The 17,982-nt window shown below is 59.0% G+C and overlaps 7 protein-coding genes and 1 non-coding gene across 8 annotated transcripts; 6 read left to right on the forward strand and 2 right to left on the reverse strand.

The window, feature by feature from the left end:
- Positions 1-128: 128 nt before the first annotated feature.
- A1Q1_03120 (uncharacterized protein) lies at positions 129-1,830 on the reverse strand (the record flags this gene model as incomplete). Its single annotated transcript, XM_014328210.1, has 3 exons — positions 129-1,199; positions 1,266-1,611; positions 1,673-1,830. The coding sequence occupies 3 exons, from the start codon at positions 1,828-1,830 to the stop codon at positions 129-131; spliced, it is 1,575 nt and encodes a 524-aa protein (XP_014183685.1).
- A 653-nt stretch (positions 1,831-2,483) lies between these two features.
- A1Q1_03121 (uncharacterized protein) lies at positions 2,484-2,807 on the reverse strand (the record flags this gene model as incomplete). The annotated part of the gene is made up of 1 exon (XM_014328211.1): positions 2,484-2,807. One exon carries the CDS (start codon positions 2,805-2,807, stop codon positions 2,484-2,486), a length of 324 nt encoding a protein of 107 aa, XP_014183686.1.
- A 1,657-nt stretch (positions 2,808-4,464) lies between these two features.
- Positions 4,465-5,183, forward strand: A1Q1_03122 (uncharacterized protein; the record flags this gene model as incomplete). The annotated part of the gene is made up of 2 exons (XM_014328212.1): positions 4,465-4,917; positions 4,998-5,183. 2 exons carry the CDS (start codon positions 4,465-4,467, stop codon positions 5,181-5,183), a joined length of 639 nt encoding a protein of 212 aa, XP_014183687.1.
- Positions 5,184-5,307: 124 nt separating this feature from the next.
- On the forward strand, positions 5,308-8,023 carry A1Q1_03123 (uncharacterized protein; the record flags this gene model as incomplete). Its single annotated transcript, XM_014328213.1, has 5 exons — positions 5,308-5,700; positions 5,761-6,728; positions 6,968-7,046; positions 7,104-7,745; positions 7,814-8,023. 5 exons carry the CDS (start codon positions 5,308-5,310, stop codon positions 8,021-8,023), a joined length of 2,292 nt encoding a protein of 763 aa, XP_014183688.1.
- A 723-nt stretch (positions 8,024-8,746) lies between these two features.
- Positions 8,747-8,840, forward strand: A1Q1_t020. Its single transcript has one exon. It is a non-coding gene; the product is annotated as a tRNA-Pro (tRNA).
- Positions 8,841-9,635: 795 nt separating this feature from the next.
- On the forward strand, positions 9,636-11,594 carry A1Q1_03124 (uncharacterized protein; the record flags this gene model as incomplete). Its single annotated transcript, XM_014328214.1, has 1 exon — positions 9,636-11,594. One exon carries the CDS (start codon positions 9,636-9,638, stop codon positions 11,592-11,594), a length of 1,959 nt encoding a protein of 652 aa, XP_014183689.1.
- A 623-nt stretch (positions 11,595-12,217) lies between these two features.
- On the forward strand, positions 12,218-14,731 carry A1Q1_03125 (uncharacterized protein; the record flags this gene model as incomplete). Its single annotated transcript, XM_014328215.1, has 4 exons — positions 12,218-12,783; positions 12,846-13,020; positions 13,069-13,329; positions 13,412-14,731. The coding sequence occupies 4 exons, from the start codon at positions 12,218-12,220 to the stop codon at positions 14,729-14,731; spliced, it is 2,322 nt and encodes a 773-aa protein (XP_014183690.1).
- A 647-nt stretch (positions 14,732-15,378) lies between these two features.
- A1Q1_03126 (uncharacterized protein) lies at positions 15,379-17,843 on the forward strand (the record flags this gene model as incomplete). The annotated part of the gene is made up of 4 exons (XM_014328216.1): positions 15,379-15,917; positions 15,964-16,143; positions 16,185-16,452; positions 16,491-17,843. 4 exons carry the CDS (start codon positions 15,379-15,381, stop codon positions 17,841-17,843), a joined length of 2,340 nt encoding a protein of 779 aa, XP_014183691.1.
- Between the last annotated feature and the right edge of the window lie 139 nt (positions 17,844-17,982).

The raw sequence follows: 17,982 nt of genomic DNA on the forward strand, positions 1-17,982 counted from the left end.
CCCATGTGTATCGACCTATCCATTCCCTACCTTCCCGGCCCGTTCCTACAATCGCTTAACCCCAGAGCCAGCGCTCGAACCTGTCCTTGCGCGAAGTTCCCATGGGCGGGTATCGCAGTTCGTCCTCGTCAATCTCGCGCTTGCCGGTGGTAAAGTCCATCTCGTCGCCGCGGAGCCACCTCCACTTGCCTCCGTTGAAGTAGACGTCGTAGATCTTGTGGCCAAAAGTACGCGAGTGCAGCGAGGGGGAGGACGAGGTATGCGAAGAGGAAGTCGCGAATGTTCCACCTGCCCTTGATGAAGACGCCAAAGCCGTTCGTGAGGAAGATGACGGCGTAGCTGACAGCCGCAATCCAGGAGAAGACGAGCTGGCCGCGGCGGTAGAAGGGGAGCGAGGCGCGGTCAATGTTCTGCGCCTTGACGCCGGCGCGGTACCGGATATAAAGCACGTTTTGGAAGAAGAGGTTCAGGATCCACATGCCGCCGAGCACGTTTGTGATCCAGGTGAAGACCGTGGCCGCCTTCTCGCTCACGCTCATGAAGGAGAGGAGCGAGATGGCGACGACGGCAATGATCGCGTTGACCGGGACGTGGCGCCAGGTCTTGAGGAAGAGGCGGGGCGCATGGCCGTTGATTGCCGCCGCGTAAATGTTCCTGCTGGCCGTGAAGGTGAGTCCGGTGCCGGCCGACCACGCCGAGGTGAGGATGATGGCGTTGATGATGTGCGGGAAGACGGGCACGTTGAGCTTGTCCGCGCCAATGACGAGAGGCGGGGTACCGTCGCCTCCGTTTCCGGTCAGGTTCGGGTCGTTGTAAGGGACCAGGGTGCCAATGCAGAGTGTTCCGCCGACGTAGAAGAAGACGAGGCGGAAGATGACGCGCTGGAAGACGGTGGGCAGCACGCGGCGCGGGTACCGCGCCTCGCCGGCCGTCATGGCCACCATGTCGGGGCCGCCGTAGGCGAAGGCGGCGTTGATGAACACGCTCCAGAACCCGAGGAACCGGCCGAGATTGCCGTCAGCGAGGTACTCCTTCATGACACCGGGGTCGCGCCAGTAGCGGAAGCCGTAGCGGTCGTGAGCAGGGTTGCCGCCCAGCATCGTAATGAAGGTGAAGAGCATCATCATGAATACGAGGAGCACCTTGAAGGTCGAGAACCAGAACTCGCCCTCGCCGAAGAAACGTGTGCCGAAGATGTTCTGGGGTTAGCACGGTGGAAGCGGGGATTGCACATGCTGGCAGTTATGGGTGTCGGAATTACTCACGATGAGGAGAATGGAGACCGTGAATAGGGCGCACCAGACGCCCGAGTTGATCGACTTGTTCCAAAACTTGATGACGGATGCGACGGCGGTCGCCTCGGCGGCGACAGTGACCGAGTTGTTGTAAATGCAAAGCCACGCCATCATGAATCCCCACGAGGGATCGACGAAGCGCGCGGCAAACTGGAGGATAGATCCGTCGACAGGCAGGTACGAGGTCATCTCGCCGACCGCGTTGAACGTGATGAAGACGAGGGCGCCGTAAACCAGATAACCAAGGACGAGGGAGAGCGGCCCCGCGTTCGAGAGCGAGGTTCCCGTACCGACGAAGAGACCGGTGCCGATGGCGCTGCCGATACCGATCATCTGGATATGGCTTTGGTCAGCGCCACCCAGCCGTAAGGACTTACCGAGGCTTGAAGGTGCGGATTGTCTGCTTGCGGTTGCCGCGGCCGAGCTCGCCATCGACCTCAGCGACGGGGACGATTTCGGACGACCAGCCCACGTCCTTCTTGTCGTCAAATTCGCCAGAGCCAGCATGCTTCCCGTCGTCCAGGTAGGTCGACATGGTGAATGAGTGTGGGTTGCGTGAACGGGCGGTGCTCACTGGGCTCTATATAAGCACGGGGGCACTGCTGGTCTTGCTTCTCGCATGCAGCTCCCGTGCGTGTCAAGTAGCCGCAGCAGCTGCGCCGAGACAAGGCGAAACACGGCCGCAGGCCGTACGCCGCAGTGGGCACTACGGTTCCGGCGTGCATGCACTGTTCCACGGTCACTGTCGGGTGGGCATGCACGCGACCGTGTGGTGCTTTGTGGGCGGGTGGCGTTGGTTTAGCGTTCACGAAAACAACAGGTACGGCGGCAGCAGTACAGCAGTGAAAGCTGTGTGTGGTGCGCACATGACACGGCGATATCATGGATATCTAGGGTCGCGATCAGGGGCCGTCCGAAAGAGGCGATTGCTCAAGAGAGGGCGGAAGGGGAGGCGTCTGATAAAGCAGCAGCAAGGGTGCGCGATTATCCCCAGGCACAAGGAGCAGGAGCCCCACGTAACGGGTGCGTGCCAAGACAAGCTGAGAGCGCAGCGCGTCAGCGGCGTCGCACATGCCGTGTCCTGCTAAGCGCCTATCAAAGTCATGTGATGCTTCTGATGTATCGTGCCTGCGTGTAAACAACGGGACGGATCTGTCTTTGGATGTGGAGAGCAGAGCCCACCGAATGCTAGCCGCCAGATTGGCGCGCGCAAGCGGGCGGGCTGGGGCGATAGGATCGATCCGGCATACCGGCATCCAAGCGTGTCCATGCGACGGAGTAACAGGTCTCCTCGTTCTGTGGCCCGTGGAGCAACATTGCCATTCGAGGATCCAGAAGGGCCTGGTTTGCGCCTGGGAGTTCTCTACCCTGCGGTCGGGTCTGATGGTCGGTGCTGGAGATCTGGAGACCATAGCGGCTAGCCCTCCCGATAAGCTTTGCACTTGGCACCTCCACTGTCTCATTACGGTTGAACCATACTCCGTCTGGACCAACTTGATGGAACGTGGGCATACTTGATCACGGCTGAAGTGAGTGCCTGTGTCAGTCCAGCCTCATCGCTTCGGCGACTACAACTATTGACATCTCCGCCTACTGATTACTATAACAACATCTAGCTATAAAGCATGTCCCAGCTGAGCAAATGGCAAAGTTCTTCAAAGGTTCCCCTGGCGCGACCCTGGGCTGCAAGCGTCTCACCGCGTCATCCCCAGTTTACAGTCCCATCGGACCGGAGATGAACAGCCAGACTCGCCCTACAGATACGACCCTGGGCTGCAAGCGTCCCGCACTGCCACCCCTCCTTTCGGAGGGGATGACAAGGCCAGACTCGCCCTCCAGATCTCAACGCGAGTAGGTTCCAGAGAGCCCACGCACCCACGTCCTTGGAGTTGGCGCCGGCCCCATCGTGTCTCATCGCCGGCAGAAGGTCTGATCAGACCGCGGTCCACACGCAGGCACCGACTCACCCCGCGGCTGACTCGCACACCCGAAGGAATGCTCGTCGGGTGCCCCGATAAGCGCTGTGTGGCATCCGGCACCTCCCCCCGTGATCGCCCCTGGGCGGCTGGCCCCCACACGCGGCCGGGCCGCCGTAGAAGCCCGGCGTCGCTGGGCGCTCGGCCTGGCGCGGGGGAAGGGACGCTTTTGTCTCCCTCTCGGCGTCATGGCCCGGTGCAAACTTTTGCAAGGCACTCGACGCGCTCGTGGCGAATCTCTGGAGTGGGATCGTACTGAGAGCCGCGGAGCCCGAGCGGCAGCGAGGGCGGAGCGGGCAAAGGCGGTGGAGCGGGATGCAGGTATGGACCGGTGATGTAGGTGAAAGAATTATGGTTGGAGTGTTGGTGGAATTGGAGACAAGTCAGCAGACGAAACAAAGGTGAGGGACGATGATCAGTGGAGGGGTACTCACCAAATGAGGCCTACCAGCCGAAACTGGAAAAGCCTGGGGATGAACGGCGTCGAGGGGCCTGCTTATGTATGCGATTTTTGGGACCTTGGGCTTCACGTCGGGGAGCAAGTCGTCGGCGTTTGGGTAGAGCATGCAACCTGCTGCGGAGGGCAAGGAGAGCGAGGACGGTGCACAGCGTTGTGTGGTGAGATCTCATCTCGTGTGCAAAGTGCGACGTGATTGCGAGGGATCTGGGATGCCTGCCGGATGAGCAGAGGCGAGTGACAGCGAGAGCGCGGAGGTGCGACGTGGGGGGGGTGTGCTGTTTGCTGGGTGCTGCGCAGTGGCTGAGTGCGGACGCCGCCAGCTCGTCGAGCACCGCTGCGGAGTGCGCAGGGCGTAATGTGTGCTGAGGTGGACGCACTCGATCCGTCGTTCCTTCTTGGCGGACTTTCGCAACCTCGCCTAAATACTTCACTCAGCCCCTATTCTATGCTCTCTGACTCGTACGTAGCGTTCATGCAAGTGGTCAGAGTGGTACACAATTGAAGTAGTGGTCTTCCCTCCGTCGTGGCCACCAAGGGTCACGTGCTGTCGCCGACAGACACTCCTGTGTCAGAGACACGCTATCGTTGCGCCCTCGCCACCGCAACGTTGTCATCACAACATTGTCAGGTTCGTCAGCGTCGACAATGTCTTTAGCAATGCTTCCAGGGCCTACAACCCAAGAAGCCTCAGGTTCCCCCTGGTGAGCTCGTCCCCTCGGCAAACAGCTGACCAATGTCTGCCGCTACCCGCTTACGCCACTTTTCCACTGGCTCTGCAAGCTTTGTTGTGACCTTCCCCGTCGACGACCTGGAACTTGCGACTTCCTGGACTCAGACGGCACTGTCTGGTACGAGCATCAGATCACGTTCGACACTTTCGTGGCCGGCTCGAAGAAGCGCGATCACTGCCTTCCCCGCCCTGATTCCGCGTCCGACGCTGGTACGTGATGCCGTGGCCGCCCGAGTCGGGGAGGAAGGCCCAGCGTACATGTTCTACACAGGCTGTACCATCGCCGACACTCCCGTCTCGCCAGCTGCAGACGAACTAGCCCCAGCTGCCGCCATGAGGGCGCCTACGGAAGACGAGAAGCAGGTGCTCGATGGGCTGACGAAGCGCTACCGCGACCTAGACACCGCTCACACCGCCGCTGCCGCCACCGGGAGCCTCGTCGCCGTCGTCAAAGCCGTGCGTGAGGCGCGCAGCGAGCGCATCGTGACGGAGCAGGAGCTCGCTCAATTGGATCCTGTGAATGACGAGCTCATCAGCTTTGCCCGCGACCCGTTCGTGCGCCTCCCCCCTCATACGCCACGTACGTCGCCACCGTACCAGTGGACAAGATCGACGAAGCTCCTGCCGGCGTGCCCGAGGGTCTGGTCTGGTATGAGCGCCAGATAACGTTCGGCGGCATCGCTGAGCTCCTCGCCCGACTCGAACAAGCTATCGCCGCTTAACCCGCCCTGACCCCGCCTCTGTCGCCGGTGCGTGGCGCAGTAGCCGCTCGAGTCGGAGAGCAGGGCCCGGCGTACATGTAGTATAGCGGCTGTACCATCTCCGGCATCGCGAGCCACAGACGACATGGTTTGCTCCCCCCGATTCATCACCACTCTCCTCCGTCTTTGGAAGATCAAGACCGTCGATGTGTACCGCGTCGGGATCGAGCCGGTCGATATCAACGCGTTCGAGTACCGCAGCAAGCGCGAGCTCCAGATCGTCGAGCATGCCCTTATCAGCACTCGATACCCGCACAACCTCAACTCAGCCCCTGGCGGTTTCCTCCACGACTTCAAGGTCGACGTGTATTCGCCTTCCCCCCTTCCGATCACGCCCCACGAAGCTGAACCAACCTCCGTCGACAACGGCATCAAGCGCCGCCTGGAAGGCATGTACCAAGCGTACGCCAGCCAGCGCAGTGATGGGACGAGCATCAACCCGCAGCCCTCGCGCATCTGGTTAACGCTGCGACTGCCCGTCAGCGCGTCTGCGGCCGGCCCCTCCTGGTCGCCATAGGGAAGGACATCACAAGCGAAGAGTTCAACGGCGCACACGCCGAGATTGGCTACCGCCCTGCCGCCGTTTTGCAACCTGTACACTGATTTCGAACTTAACTGGTGGTTCTGGGTCATCATATTGCTCCTCCTGCCGTATCTCCAAGTCGTAGGATGGCCGGCAGTGGTGTGGTTGGAGTCAAGAGAAGTGATCACTGCCTTTGTTGACGGTCGACTTGCCGGAGCGTCGCAGTTCATGAACGCCCCGGACTTCGACGAGTGCTTGACCCACGTCCCCTCCGCGCCGACAGGCCCTGGCCCAAAAAGAACCATCGACATGGCGCTGTGTGCGGGCCACGCAGTCATCTGCGACCTTGGACATGGGAACTTCACGATTGCGCTGCTGTGTTACGACCGCGGCGTCCTGAAGTACGACCCCGAGCTGGCCCCGGACCGCGAGGCGCTCCAGCAAGTCGCAGATGCCGACCATCAAAGACGCCTGTGTGCGTACAAGCAGTACGTCATGCAGCACGGCCACCCGTCCGACCTGGGCTCGTACGGCAAGCTGCATGACGCGGGAGAAGTGGCTGTCCCAGCCGAACTGCGTGCCGATATGGAGAGGCTGCGTGCCCTGGTCTGCGAGCGCGAGGCCGTCAATCTCCGCCTCCGTGCCCAAGCCGCTGTCGCCCGTGGCTCAGCTATCGGCCTCACGTCTGAGGGCGCGACGAAGGTCGCCAATGAGACGCATGCCGCTCGCACTTTCGCTGTCGGCAACAAGACCTTCCGTGGCAAGGACGACCCCGAGCGCGTCAAGCAGTTCGAGCGGTACCTGGAGGAACAACAAGAACTTATTGCCCGGCGCCTTCCTTACCCCCAGCACCAGTATCGGCCTGACGGGATGTCCCTTGACAATTGGCAGGTTTGGTTCTGTCGACTTGACCCCGGCCAGGAGCTCATGACTGCCCGCCGCGTTGGGAAGGAGAGGAAGAATGGGATGGCCGATTACGAACGGTGCTTTGCAACGTAGCGTGCTGCGCACCCAGCCACCGGGTGGAAGTGTGCTCCCTCCGGACGATGCCGTTGCCGAACTCACGGACGAGGACCTCTTTGCGCCGATCACAATCAAGTTCGGACTGCCCACGTTGTGGGGCGTCCTCAGTTGGATCCTTCGCGGTCGGAATCTCGGATCTGGGCCACGATTGCCGGGAGCGCGAGGACCGGGACGACATTCTGAACGCAGAGGCAACCAGATTCAGTTCTGGGGACCTGATCGTTGAGTGGGTCATCTGGGGCGGAGACGCTGCCGAGCATCACTACCTCTCTGATCTGGTGAGAGAGGCGATGGTGCTCACCATTGACACGGTCGAATACCTGAAGGCCGTGTAGGGCTTGATCAGAGCGATGGGATGGTCTGGAATAATTCCGCCCGACTTTGACGGCCTAACGATCCCTCCTGCCGTAGTGAAGCCCGACTCCTCCGACGAGTTCAAGATGGCGACGGCCATTGGCCTCGCCCTCGCCTACAGTCACGGCGCTCCAGAGCTGCGTGACGTTGCGGCCAACACGGACACGACCTCGACATACATCGAACGGTCGACTGGATCATCGACAATGTATAACTACTGTCAGCAGGATTGCGTCATCTCCAGGCCGTTCAAGCTGGCAATGCATCAGTGTGAAGACATCAATGGAGACCGCTACCCTCCGACGAAGCGCCGCAAGACAGCGGAGGGTGAGTCGACGAAAGCCAACGCCTATCGTAACAGCTCGAAGATGGTCCCGGTGCGATCATTGCACTTCCACGAGATGCCGCCAAGGGTCAGGTCGTGGGCTTGGGCCTCCTTCGTGTCGGCCTCCAACCCCCTCAACGTCACGGCCTCCTTCTTCCCGGAGAACCCCGGCCCTCTTCCCGCCCGTCCCATTATCTCGCCAGGCTTTGGACCCACCGATGTCCAACGCCAGTCGAACGCACCCGCCCCCTCCAACCGCAAAGGAAAGCGAAGCGACAAAGCGGGCAAGGGTAGTACTGTATGAACGGCGACTCTGGGCCTAGGGGGAGCACGAGTTACAGCGCGTGAGTACGAGCTTCAGCGCAGCGTCAAGTGAGCGCGGGCAGCGGAGGCGCGGGGATGACAAAGGCCAAAGCCAGCGGCTCAGGTAGCAGCCCTTCAGACGTTGGTAAGAGTACCAAGATGAACCGTGTGCGGGAGCTCGAGCACCAAGACCTTCCCGTTCAAAAATGGTTGTACATACATTACGCTCAAATACTCAAATGGATGCAAGTCGTGTGGAAAAGAGGTGGTTAGCAAAAGCATGAGACAACGATGCTAACGGAATGTAAGGAGCCACCGATTACGGAAGCCGTGGGAGATAGTGTTATCAATGAACTGCGCAGCAATAAACTGAGGCAGGGAAGAAGTGAGCTGCGTGTGGGAAGCCATAGGAGCGACAGTTAGCTCTTAGACCCAGCTCATTTAACCACTATGCAAACGGGCATGGACTATCCCGGGGCCCCGGGTGTAGATAAGGTTAGCGTCGGCACAGCCCGAAGACGGAAGGCGAGAGGCACTTAGCACCTCGACTAGAGCTGTCTCGCTGGCGAAGGCTGGGCAGGACGCATGCCTGAGTACAGGTATACAGGCTCCGGTCACCATCACGAGGTGGGTGTTTACGGGTCTTGGGGTGCTGCGCGGCAGGGGTTATAGATTGAAGATAAGCTGGGCTTTGTGGCCCAGATGAACTGTTGCGGATATCTTCTTTCCGCGTCCAGCGAGCGACAATGAGAGAGCCCATGCGCACCTGCAGTTAAGCATAAGTACACTGAGTCAGTGTCGAGATGCTGCCATGCATGCATGCCCGTTGGCAGGCATGAACGGCGCTACGAGGTGGAGGTGAGGGGCGCAATGGAGGGCGCAGCGCTAATCAAACACTAGTTTCGGGGTGAGACACCTCCACCGACCTCCACCACCACCACCCCAACATTTCTCTACGAAACCGCAACTCGACGTCCAACTTCAGAACGTGAAAAGGCGTCGATGGTGTAGTCGCATCATACTTGCTTTGGGTGGGGAACATCCTCAGAGACAGTGCAAGTGGTCCTGGGTTCAAATCCCAGTCGACGCCGTCTTTTGGAAGTCGAGAACGTCCAATTCTCGTCCGGGAGGCTTCAGAACCTTTTTCGACGAATTACACGGGAGCAGGCAACTCCGGGCCTGTCGGTAGGGGTTCGGGGAGCTCGGGGGGGCCCTTAGTCACCGATTTGGGGCCGTTCCGGGGTACGGAGGGCCCAGGTGAAGTGCTACAGCTGTTCGGCGTCTGATCTCGTCAACCAGCCGTTACTCAACCATCACCCGCCGCAGACTCCCCGTTACCCGCCCTAGCGCAAGCAGTGTACCCACAGTACTCGCCTGTGATGCTGCATTGGCTAGCAGACAGCGACGGTGGACGGATGGAGGTGCGAACGGAGACACACTGATATGCTGTCTGCCCTCCGTACGTACACCTAGCGTATGGCTGTGTCTGCTTCCAACGTGTGTGGTTGCCTTTTCCGTCCAGCTATCGATGTGGACAGTTGCCGGCGAAGGGACGGGCCCAGAGGTAGGTGGTACCTGTGGTTGTCGCGACATCTCATCGACCTCCCGATGTTCAACTCGGCTACTTCGGTGATCAACTGCATCTGCCGGGAGACAATGCACTTTTGAGCGGCCACTATGTCCACAACACGTTGTGGTGCTCTCCAGGTGGGCAGCGGCATGCGTTCCGCGTCGCATGGAGATTCTGGGCACCAAACGCGAGGATGCCTCTATCGCCATATCTCCCCGGCTTGGTGCCCCGCAGCCCTCGCCGTATTTCGGATCCGAGCGGCAACACAGAAACCGCGACTCACCCCCACATCATCTACACTCCGCTCCATCCACCATGTACGACGGCAACAGACGCCGATGGCAGTTCAATAACAACAGGAAGACGGCGATTGACACCCTCGTGTCCAACTGCCTCTTCCTGCGACGCGCGGACAAGTCACCGCTGCGGGACGCCGGCGCCCTCACTTGGAACACGGCAGTGATCAACGGTCGGAAGCGCAGTTACCAGCGTGAAGCATCCCTATCGGACGAGAACAGACCCCACGTCTCGTGGGGATGGGTGGAGTATGCCCGCCCACGGCGCGCCGGCAAGTTCATCGGTCTCTCACACGCTGCAGACGGTCGCAGCGCAGCCACCGTCACAGCGTTGCGATATCCGGACGCTAGTGCAAGAGACGGCACAGTCCAGGTGTCGCGGTACGAGGTGCATATTGCATTGAATTCGTTAAAAGAGTATTATACCTGGCTCCTCAACTACGAGTACCTGCTTCAAACGAGGACCGAAGTGAGGGACACGCGCCGCACCGCCGAAGTCCGGGAGAGGGTGATCGAGATACAAAAACAGGTCGAGAAGATGGCGGGTAAGTCCCATCCCCCAGCTGAACTGACCGTAGCCGCTATATGCGCCTTTCTGGCACTCATCACGGACTGGGAGGAGCGATGGAAGGTTTCGAAGGACAATCCCGAGCCGCCCATATGGACGTCATGGGAGGGCCGAGTGATCCCCGACATCAGTCAGTCGGACGAGAAGTTTGCCGCCCGGCTCGACGACCTCATCGAGCACACCAAGGTTACGCGGAGAGCCGCTCACACGCCGTTAGCCGGGCCAAGCAAGACGCGCCTTGGCAAGACATCCAGTGAAAAGGAGAAGGCGGATCTGGACCCGGCGCCAGAGCCATTGAGTGACTACGCCCTGCGACTCGTCCACCACATTGTTCATGAGGGTATGCCCCCGCTTCCAGCCCCGCTCATCGTCTGGCCGTACTACCGCGAGTTCTATGAGGGCATAGTCACAACAGAATGGTTGGAGGATATCGAATCTATGGTTTGGGGGGCGGACCAGGTGAAGACACTCGATCTCGGTCACGCAGAGGTGAAGCAGTGCGGATGGGGCCGACTGCTGCGCTACGGCCGACACCTCTTCGGCGGTCGGTGTGATGTGGTAAAAGTACGCTTTGGCCCTGGCCTGAGTCCTGGGGCTGTAGAAGGGGACGGGGAAGGCCGGAAGGACGTGCCAAGCGCTGAAAGCGTCGGAGGTATCACCCTTGAGCTCTCGCAAGTGATAAACGTCTTCACGTCCCTCGAGCGCACTGTTGACGACACACATCGTTGTGCCCAGATTCAAGCATATGCCGACGCTCATCCCGGCGTCCTCGACATGGCACATCTGACCGAGCTTGCCGAAGCGCACAATGCACGTGCTCGCGGTTATCTTCGCGCACTGTACTACACGCTCCGCTACATCCACATCCACAAAGACGACCTGCCCTCGCTTCCTCCCTGGGAGCCATGGATGGGAAAAGGCGACGATGTGCTGAACGACCGGCACGCCGACCCGAAATGCTTCTCGGACCTAATCACCGACGGCCGGCTAAGCGAGTACGGGTTCCACCTTGCCCAGCGTGCCATCGACAAGGGATGGCCGAGGCAGCCTGACGCCCTCATCCATGCGGCAAACAAAGCTGCATCGTGGAGCGCAGCACAGGCCCGAGCCAAGCGGTGCCGACACTGCAAGCACCAGAGGCATACCGTCAGCTCAGGCGGAGACTTGAGTCGGGCTGGACCAAGCTCTGGTGTAGGGTACACACCGACACAGACTGCGTACCACGACATGACGTGGAGCATCGATGTGTACCCCAGCTGCAGTCACTCCGCAACCGAGAGAGGAGAAAGCAGCTCGGGCGGCGGAGGCGGGGGCGGCGGAGGCAGCAGTGGTGGCGGAGACAGCGGGTTCAGCGGCGGCGGCGGCGGTAGTAGCTCCTTCGACAGCGGCGGGTTCAGCTCGAGTTTCTGATCGCCGCCTCCAGATGTGCTTGCACTAAGGTTTGGTTGCGTGCCGGAAGAGGTGATGCGGGCTGTACCTGACCTGGATTGAGCAAGCTCAGGGTTGCCATTGCACAGCCTTGATGTCCAGAGGTAGGCCATGCAGTAGTCGTTGCGACAGCTTTCGCAGCTCAGCTGTCCTCCCTCAAGGAGCCCTTCGGTATCCCGGAGAGCCGTGGTACCGGGTTGATACGTGCCCGCACGACCCCTCCGATGGCGAGGCAAATGTTCCGGCGAATTGATAGCACAGACCCTGGCCCTCGGCCTTCATGAATCTTTGTCAAGGTCCAATTAGACTTCATCAGGGACAGGCCAGTCTCGTCAACAAGACAAAACGCGCTGTGTTACAGGCTCCGAGAGGCACCAGGGACAGACTGCCGTCAAGCGATCCGACGTGTTCAATCGTGATGAGCGATGCCGACATCAGAATTTACGTCGATGCCAGCACGATGCGACACGTCGGCACCGCCTTGTCGGGCAGCAGGATCACGGCTCAGGGCTTCAATCTCGGCGTCCGCAAAATCAAAGCAAGGCCGCGTCGCATATCTATCACCACCGAACTTGCCATCTCACCATAAGCTGCGGAACAGAAAGATGGACACGCCCCGCCGCCAACGTCGCTCACCTCTAGGCATACTATGCCTGCCGCGGCCTGGTGTCCTCCCAGTCTTCGCCGCGCTGTCGTTCGCCGCCGTGCTCGTTCTGCTGACCATGGTCAGCAGGCTGCATCTCGAGCTCTTGCGGAGCAGGACAGACCCATACCACCACGAGTACGCTGGGCAGGGCGTACATCCGCTGCTGGGCACGGGCTCGGCGGGGGGTCGAAAGTTCGATGTCGGCGTTAGTGTCTTCGCTTTCAAGCCCATCAACGTAACCGCCCGGCCGGAGTGTGCGCCTTTAGCGGACGCGAGATGGATAGCGGATTACAGTGGTCCACAGTTGCGCCGAGTATCCCCAAACGGCTCGGAAGCCGAGCGCGAGCTGATACACCTGGCGAAGCAAGTCAACATGGTGCATCCCGAACGATCCGCTTCGGCGTGCAATCTGCTCTATGTACCTGAGACGGAGGAACTGTGGAGCGGGATTGTTGCGCACAACATGACTCACCGCGACAAACATCTGCGCGCGTTCTTCGACGTCGATATTCCGACTCAGTTTCTGTGAGTGGTGGACTGTCTCTAGCGGGCTAACGTCAGCAAACCCCTCCGCCCTCACTCCAAAGAGGATCGCGGGGGTCACGACATGGGCTACATGATCGACACTTGGAGGGCCAACAACGGGCCCAACCTCTATGCGGTCGTGACGCTCGTCCCACACGTGCAGGAGTGGTGGGCGCCCCTGCGCTCCGTCACGTGGTACAAGCATGGTTTGGACGACTTACCGCTGATCGGCTCAGCGTAAGTTGTCTTGTGTTGCTCACAGCTGACGGCAGTGTGCTGCAACAGGCGGAGAAGGTTGTGAACATCGAGCCTCACAAGGGTGACCATGACCCGACTCGAAACTTCACGGATACCGAATTGAGACGAGAGTTCCTGAGCACGATGTCTGTGCCAGCGCCGCTTCTGTATCACCAGCTCAGCGATTACAGCAAGAGGACCGATGACAGCTTCATGACGACCAAAGTCCTAGCCCTTCTGCTGAGGAACTCGAGGAGCCTTGGCGCAGCTACGAGTGCCGATCGGCTGGATAGAATGCTCTTGCGGGGCGTGAGTCGGGCACTTTGATTCTGCTGACACTCAGTGCAGTGCGCCTCCGTGGAAGACGCGGCACAGGCTGCTGTGCAAGCAGTGGAACTACGCGGAGATGGGCCACAGCTTTGCGGCCTACGAGCTCGGGCGACCAGGCTTCCATGAGGGAGTTGGGGCTCTTACATCAGAGCACATTTATGAGGCCGAGATGCTGAAACGCCGCTATCCGCCCTACCTGACTACGGCTAGACCCGGCCCATTGGACTACAACGTCATCACGGTCGGTAACGAAACACAGCAGCGGCACTCGTTTGAAGTCCAGCTCAGCGTAGTCGATCACGTACGTCTGGCACATCTCGAGAGAGCACGTCACCGTGAAGGATGGTTTCCCAGGCCCGCCGACCCCAGGGAGGGCAACACGAAGTATGTGCAGATCCAGCACGACGGCGCACAGTACGATCACGCCTGGGTCGGGCTGGCACCAGCTTGGAGAATGGCTGTCGCATTGGTCATACCGTACCTTGCACACTATGCCCGGCTTCTAGCCAGTGCACTGACTGTGCTTTACTGGTTGACCCGACAGACCACAACTGGCATCTCTGTCGGTGGCACTGGCTTCATTGTTGCCGGTGAGGTTTTCCGCAACGTCGTCACGTCCTGGACATACTATTGGTACAACTTGCCACGTCACAGGTTCCGCATCTTCATCTGGTTCATTCTTTTGTTCCCTGAGGTGCTCCAGCTCCGCCTGATCCTGCCATATCAAGTCAAGCGCAGGGCAAATAGCAGCACGTGGCGTCCTACGTCGTGGTATCTCGACAAGATACCACCGACTGCTCGCGAGCAGCGCAGTGCCGCTCTGAGCCTCCCAAAGGCTCAACTCGTGGTGCTCGCTACGGTGATGAGCTGTGCGGCGTATGCAGTATACAACCAGCCTACGCTGCTCATTAGAGCGTCACACATCGAAGGGATCGGCGACGACACCGACCCCACGCAGTACCCAGGAAGTCGGATATTCGACCGGTACTCAGAGCACAATGCCTACACCCTGTTCCGCCAGGGTGAGGAAGACCTGGCGCTATACGCGTATCGGACACCCGAGCTGGGTCACATCTGGCGCAAGTTCATGCTGTTCCCTCTCGCGCAGGCCCTGCTTTCGACCGGCCAGGTTGCTCAACTCATCATGAACTTCCGCTCCAGGACGTTCGCTGGTAATTACGCTCTCGCTTGTTTGTTCAAGGCTCTTGCGCTCCTCAGGATTTCGACACCTTTCATTGCCGGAAACACTCACTACGATGGGGTATACTTAAGCGCTGCTGCTCAGGTGGTGCTCGTGCTCGCTGAGGGAGCTCAAGCGTTGGTTTACCCGCGGGTTGAGCAGGGGGGCGAAGGCGAGGAGAAAGGATGGCAACCACCCTAGCTGCCCGATACCCAAACATCGTCCGGTGCCCCACTATGCAATGGATGTCTGCCATCAGTGGTGTCCGGCTCTTCTGATTGTGACATGATGGCGGTGTGCTCGGCTGCGTACTAGAAAGGCTGATATTTGCTGTTGACACAACTGATCGACCGTTAAGGTTTGATAGAGTGCCGGGAGCGGTGCTGGGCGGGCAGTACCTGACCGCGACCGGGAAGCTCAGGAGAAGTGTACGAAGCTCTCGCCCAAAGTATGGCCCCGCACAGGAGTAAGTCGCTTGAGCTTTACAATGCCGTCCATCACTGCGCATGCAACGCACCCAAGGACTGGCATTTCTCTAGGCGCAAGAGCTTTTGATACCGGCGAATTGATAGCAGGTGTTATGGCCGGCTTCCTTATCGACCCCCTGAATCTGCGCCCAGATTAGATTTCATGGGGGCCTGGACCGGATCTGAGCCTGAAGACCCGAATCAACGGCATCACCCGATCTGGACAATGCGGTGTATCGCCTTTCTGGATAGAGTAACTTCCAACTCTCTGTCAGTACTGGGGACACCTGACCGATTACAAGACCTGCCTCCAATTCAACATGTTCACGCCCATGTCTCTTCTTGACCATCAGTCATCCTACATCACACATGGAAGGCGCAATGGATCCACCTCGACCCAGGCGTCGGCCGGCTGTCACACTGCGGCGCATTCCTGTTCTTCCCGTCTTCGCCGCCGTGTCCTTCACGGCGGTGCTCATCCTCCTCTATATCATCGCCCGGCTCTCGGTGGAGGTAGTCCACGGCAAGAAAGACCCCTATCGCTTCGAGTTCGGAGACATGGGCGTGGCGCCGTTACTGGGCGAGGACCGGTTGTTCGACGTTGGTGTGAGCATCTTTGCCTACAAGCCCATCAACGTGACTGCGCGGCCCGAGTGTTCAGAGAGAGCAGAGGGCGAGTGGCTGTCGAAGTCCTACCGGCGAACGGGAAGACTCGCGAACATGACCAAGGAGGAGCGTGAACTAGCGCAGCTCGCTAAAGACGCGATAGCGATTGACTGGTCTCAGCATCCTACAGCATGTACACTGCGTTACGTTCCCGAGACGGAGGAGCTTTGGAGTGGCGTCATTGCTCGCAACATTACCCTCGGGAAGAAACGGGTTCAAGCCTCTGTCGACTTCGATATCCCGATCAACTTTTTGTGAGTTTGGGTGTGTGGCTGCATCTGACTGTAGGAAACCTCTGAGGACCACCCGTACCGCGGAAGAACGAAAACAGGACCCTTTGTTTGGGTTCATCACAATGGGAATCACAACCGGAAACCCGGACGTTTACGCTGTGGTCTCGCTGATCCCACATATCGAGGACCTGCATACCGTTTTCTGGTACAAGAATGGCCTTGAAGACCTACCACTCATTGGCAAAAGGTGAGCTCCCTCTGTTGTCCATACGGTATTTCTAATGCCAGGCTGCAGAAGCACGCTGAGGGCGTTGTGGCTATTCCGCCCACAGAAGACGAAGGCAATCCCGAAGTCACCCGGAGGGTCAGCCATGACGATGTGCTCAAGGCTTATTTGCACACGATGTCTGTCCGAGTGCCTCTAATCTCATCCAGCCACGACCTAGGTGACGAGCTATTCCTGGCGACAAAAGTCCCGATCGTCCTTCTGAAACGGACAGAATCAATCACCATTTCCACTATAAAGGACCGAACCGAGCGAATGATAGCCAAAGGGGTGGGTTGTGAAGTAGCATGTGTTGATTAACATCCCAGTGCAGTATGTCTCCATGGGGCAATAGGCACCGTTTCCTTTGCCCCCTGTGGGTCTACCCCGAAGTCGGACACTGGCACTCGGCATATCAAATCGGAAAGGCCGGGGAACCACCAGGAGACAACTCCAGTGACCGTGCACGAGGGATCTACAACTCGCAAGAGTGGAAGAAGCGCCGATATCCTCCCTATCTTACTGCTGCAAGGGCTGGTCCGCTGGACTATCGTCAGTTTACAGTCGGTAACGAGACGCACCTACGACACTCGTTCGAGGTAAAGCTCAGCGTCATAGACCAGTTCCGTCTCCAGGTGCTCGAGAACAACAAGCGCCGGCACTCTCCGGGTCGGGAGACTGCATACCTCCAAGAGTCGCACGACGAGACTCAGAAATATCATGCCCTTGTTGGCCTCGCACCCTTCTGGCGGACAGCGTTGGGCTACCTGTTCCCGCTTGTTGCAAAGTACTCTCGCTTGGCTGCCAGTGCATTCACGGTGTTGTACTGGGCCACTCGCAGGATTACTGCCGGCATCAGTATTCGTGGTACGAGTCTGATCATCGCTGGAGAGATGCTCCGCAACGCTACCGGGAGTTGGGACTACTACTACCTGGACATGGACTTCAAGCGTAAGCAGTTTTGGGCGGGTATATGGTTTGTTCTGCTATTCCCGGAGGTGCTCCAGCTACGCCTCATACTGCCTTTCACACTCAAGAAAATGGGCAATCGGAGTCCGTCCTGGCACCCCTCTTCTTGGCGCCTTCAGAAGATACCAGCATCAGCGCGCGAGCGACGCAGTGGCCGCCTCGATCTCAAGCCAGTAAAGTTGATCGGATTGGCTGCGGCCCTAGTGATCACGGCGTACGCGGTCTACAACCACCCCATTCGCCTGATCGAGGCATCTCACAACGAGGACGACTTTCGCGATACGTACCGCGCCCAGTATCCTGGTAGCAGGGTGCTTGACCGGTACTCCCAAATTAACATCGCGAGGTGGAGAAACAGCAATGATCTCGCATATTACCACAGATACATTTTCCGCAGCCCTAAAGACGGCCCGGTTTGGCGAAAGTTCATGCTGCTGCCTATGGCTCAGGCAATGCTATCTACTGGCCAGATTGCACAACTCGTCATGAACTATCGCTCGAAAACCTTCGCCGGCAACTACGCCCTGACCTGCTTTTTCAAGGTATTCGCGCTCGTCTCCATCGCTACGCCTTTCATCGCAAGAACAGCGTATAGCGACGGATTGTACCTTGCAGCTACTGCTCAGGCCATGCTCCTACTGACCGAGGCGGCCCAGGCCCTCGTGTATCCACGTGTTGAACAGGAGATTGAAGGTGAGGAAATGGAGATGTAGCCGGACCCGCAATTCCATAGAACAATCTTTGGCCCTGATCTATATCAGCTGTAACCAACGTACGTTGACCCGCGATATTGTGCCCAGCATAGAGCACAGATAGACATTGAGACTTTCTACCTCAAGTTGACGCATTTAG

The sequence above is a fragment of the Trichosporon asahii genome (assembly GCF_000293215.1).
Source record: "Trichosporon asahii var. asahii CBS 2479 unplaced genomic scaffold scaffold00004, whole genome shotgun sequence".
Taxonomy (NCBI): domain Eukaryota; kingdom Fungi; phylum Basidiomycota; class Tremellomycetes; order Trichosporonales; family Trichosporonaceae; genus Trichosporon; species Trichosporon asahii.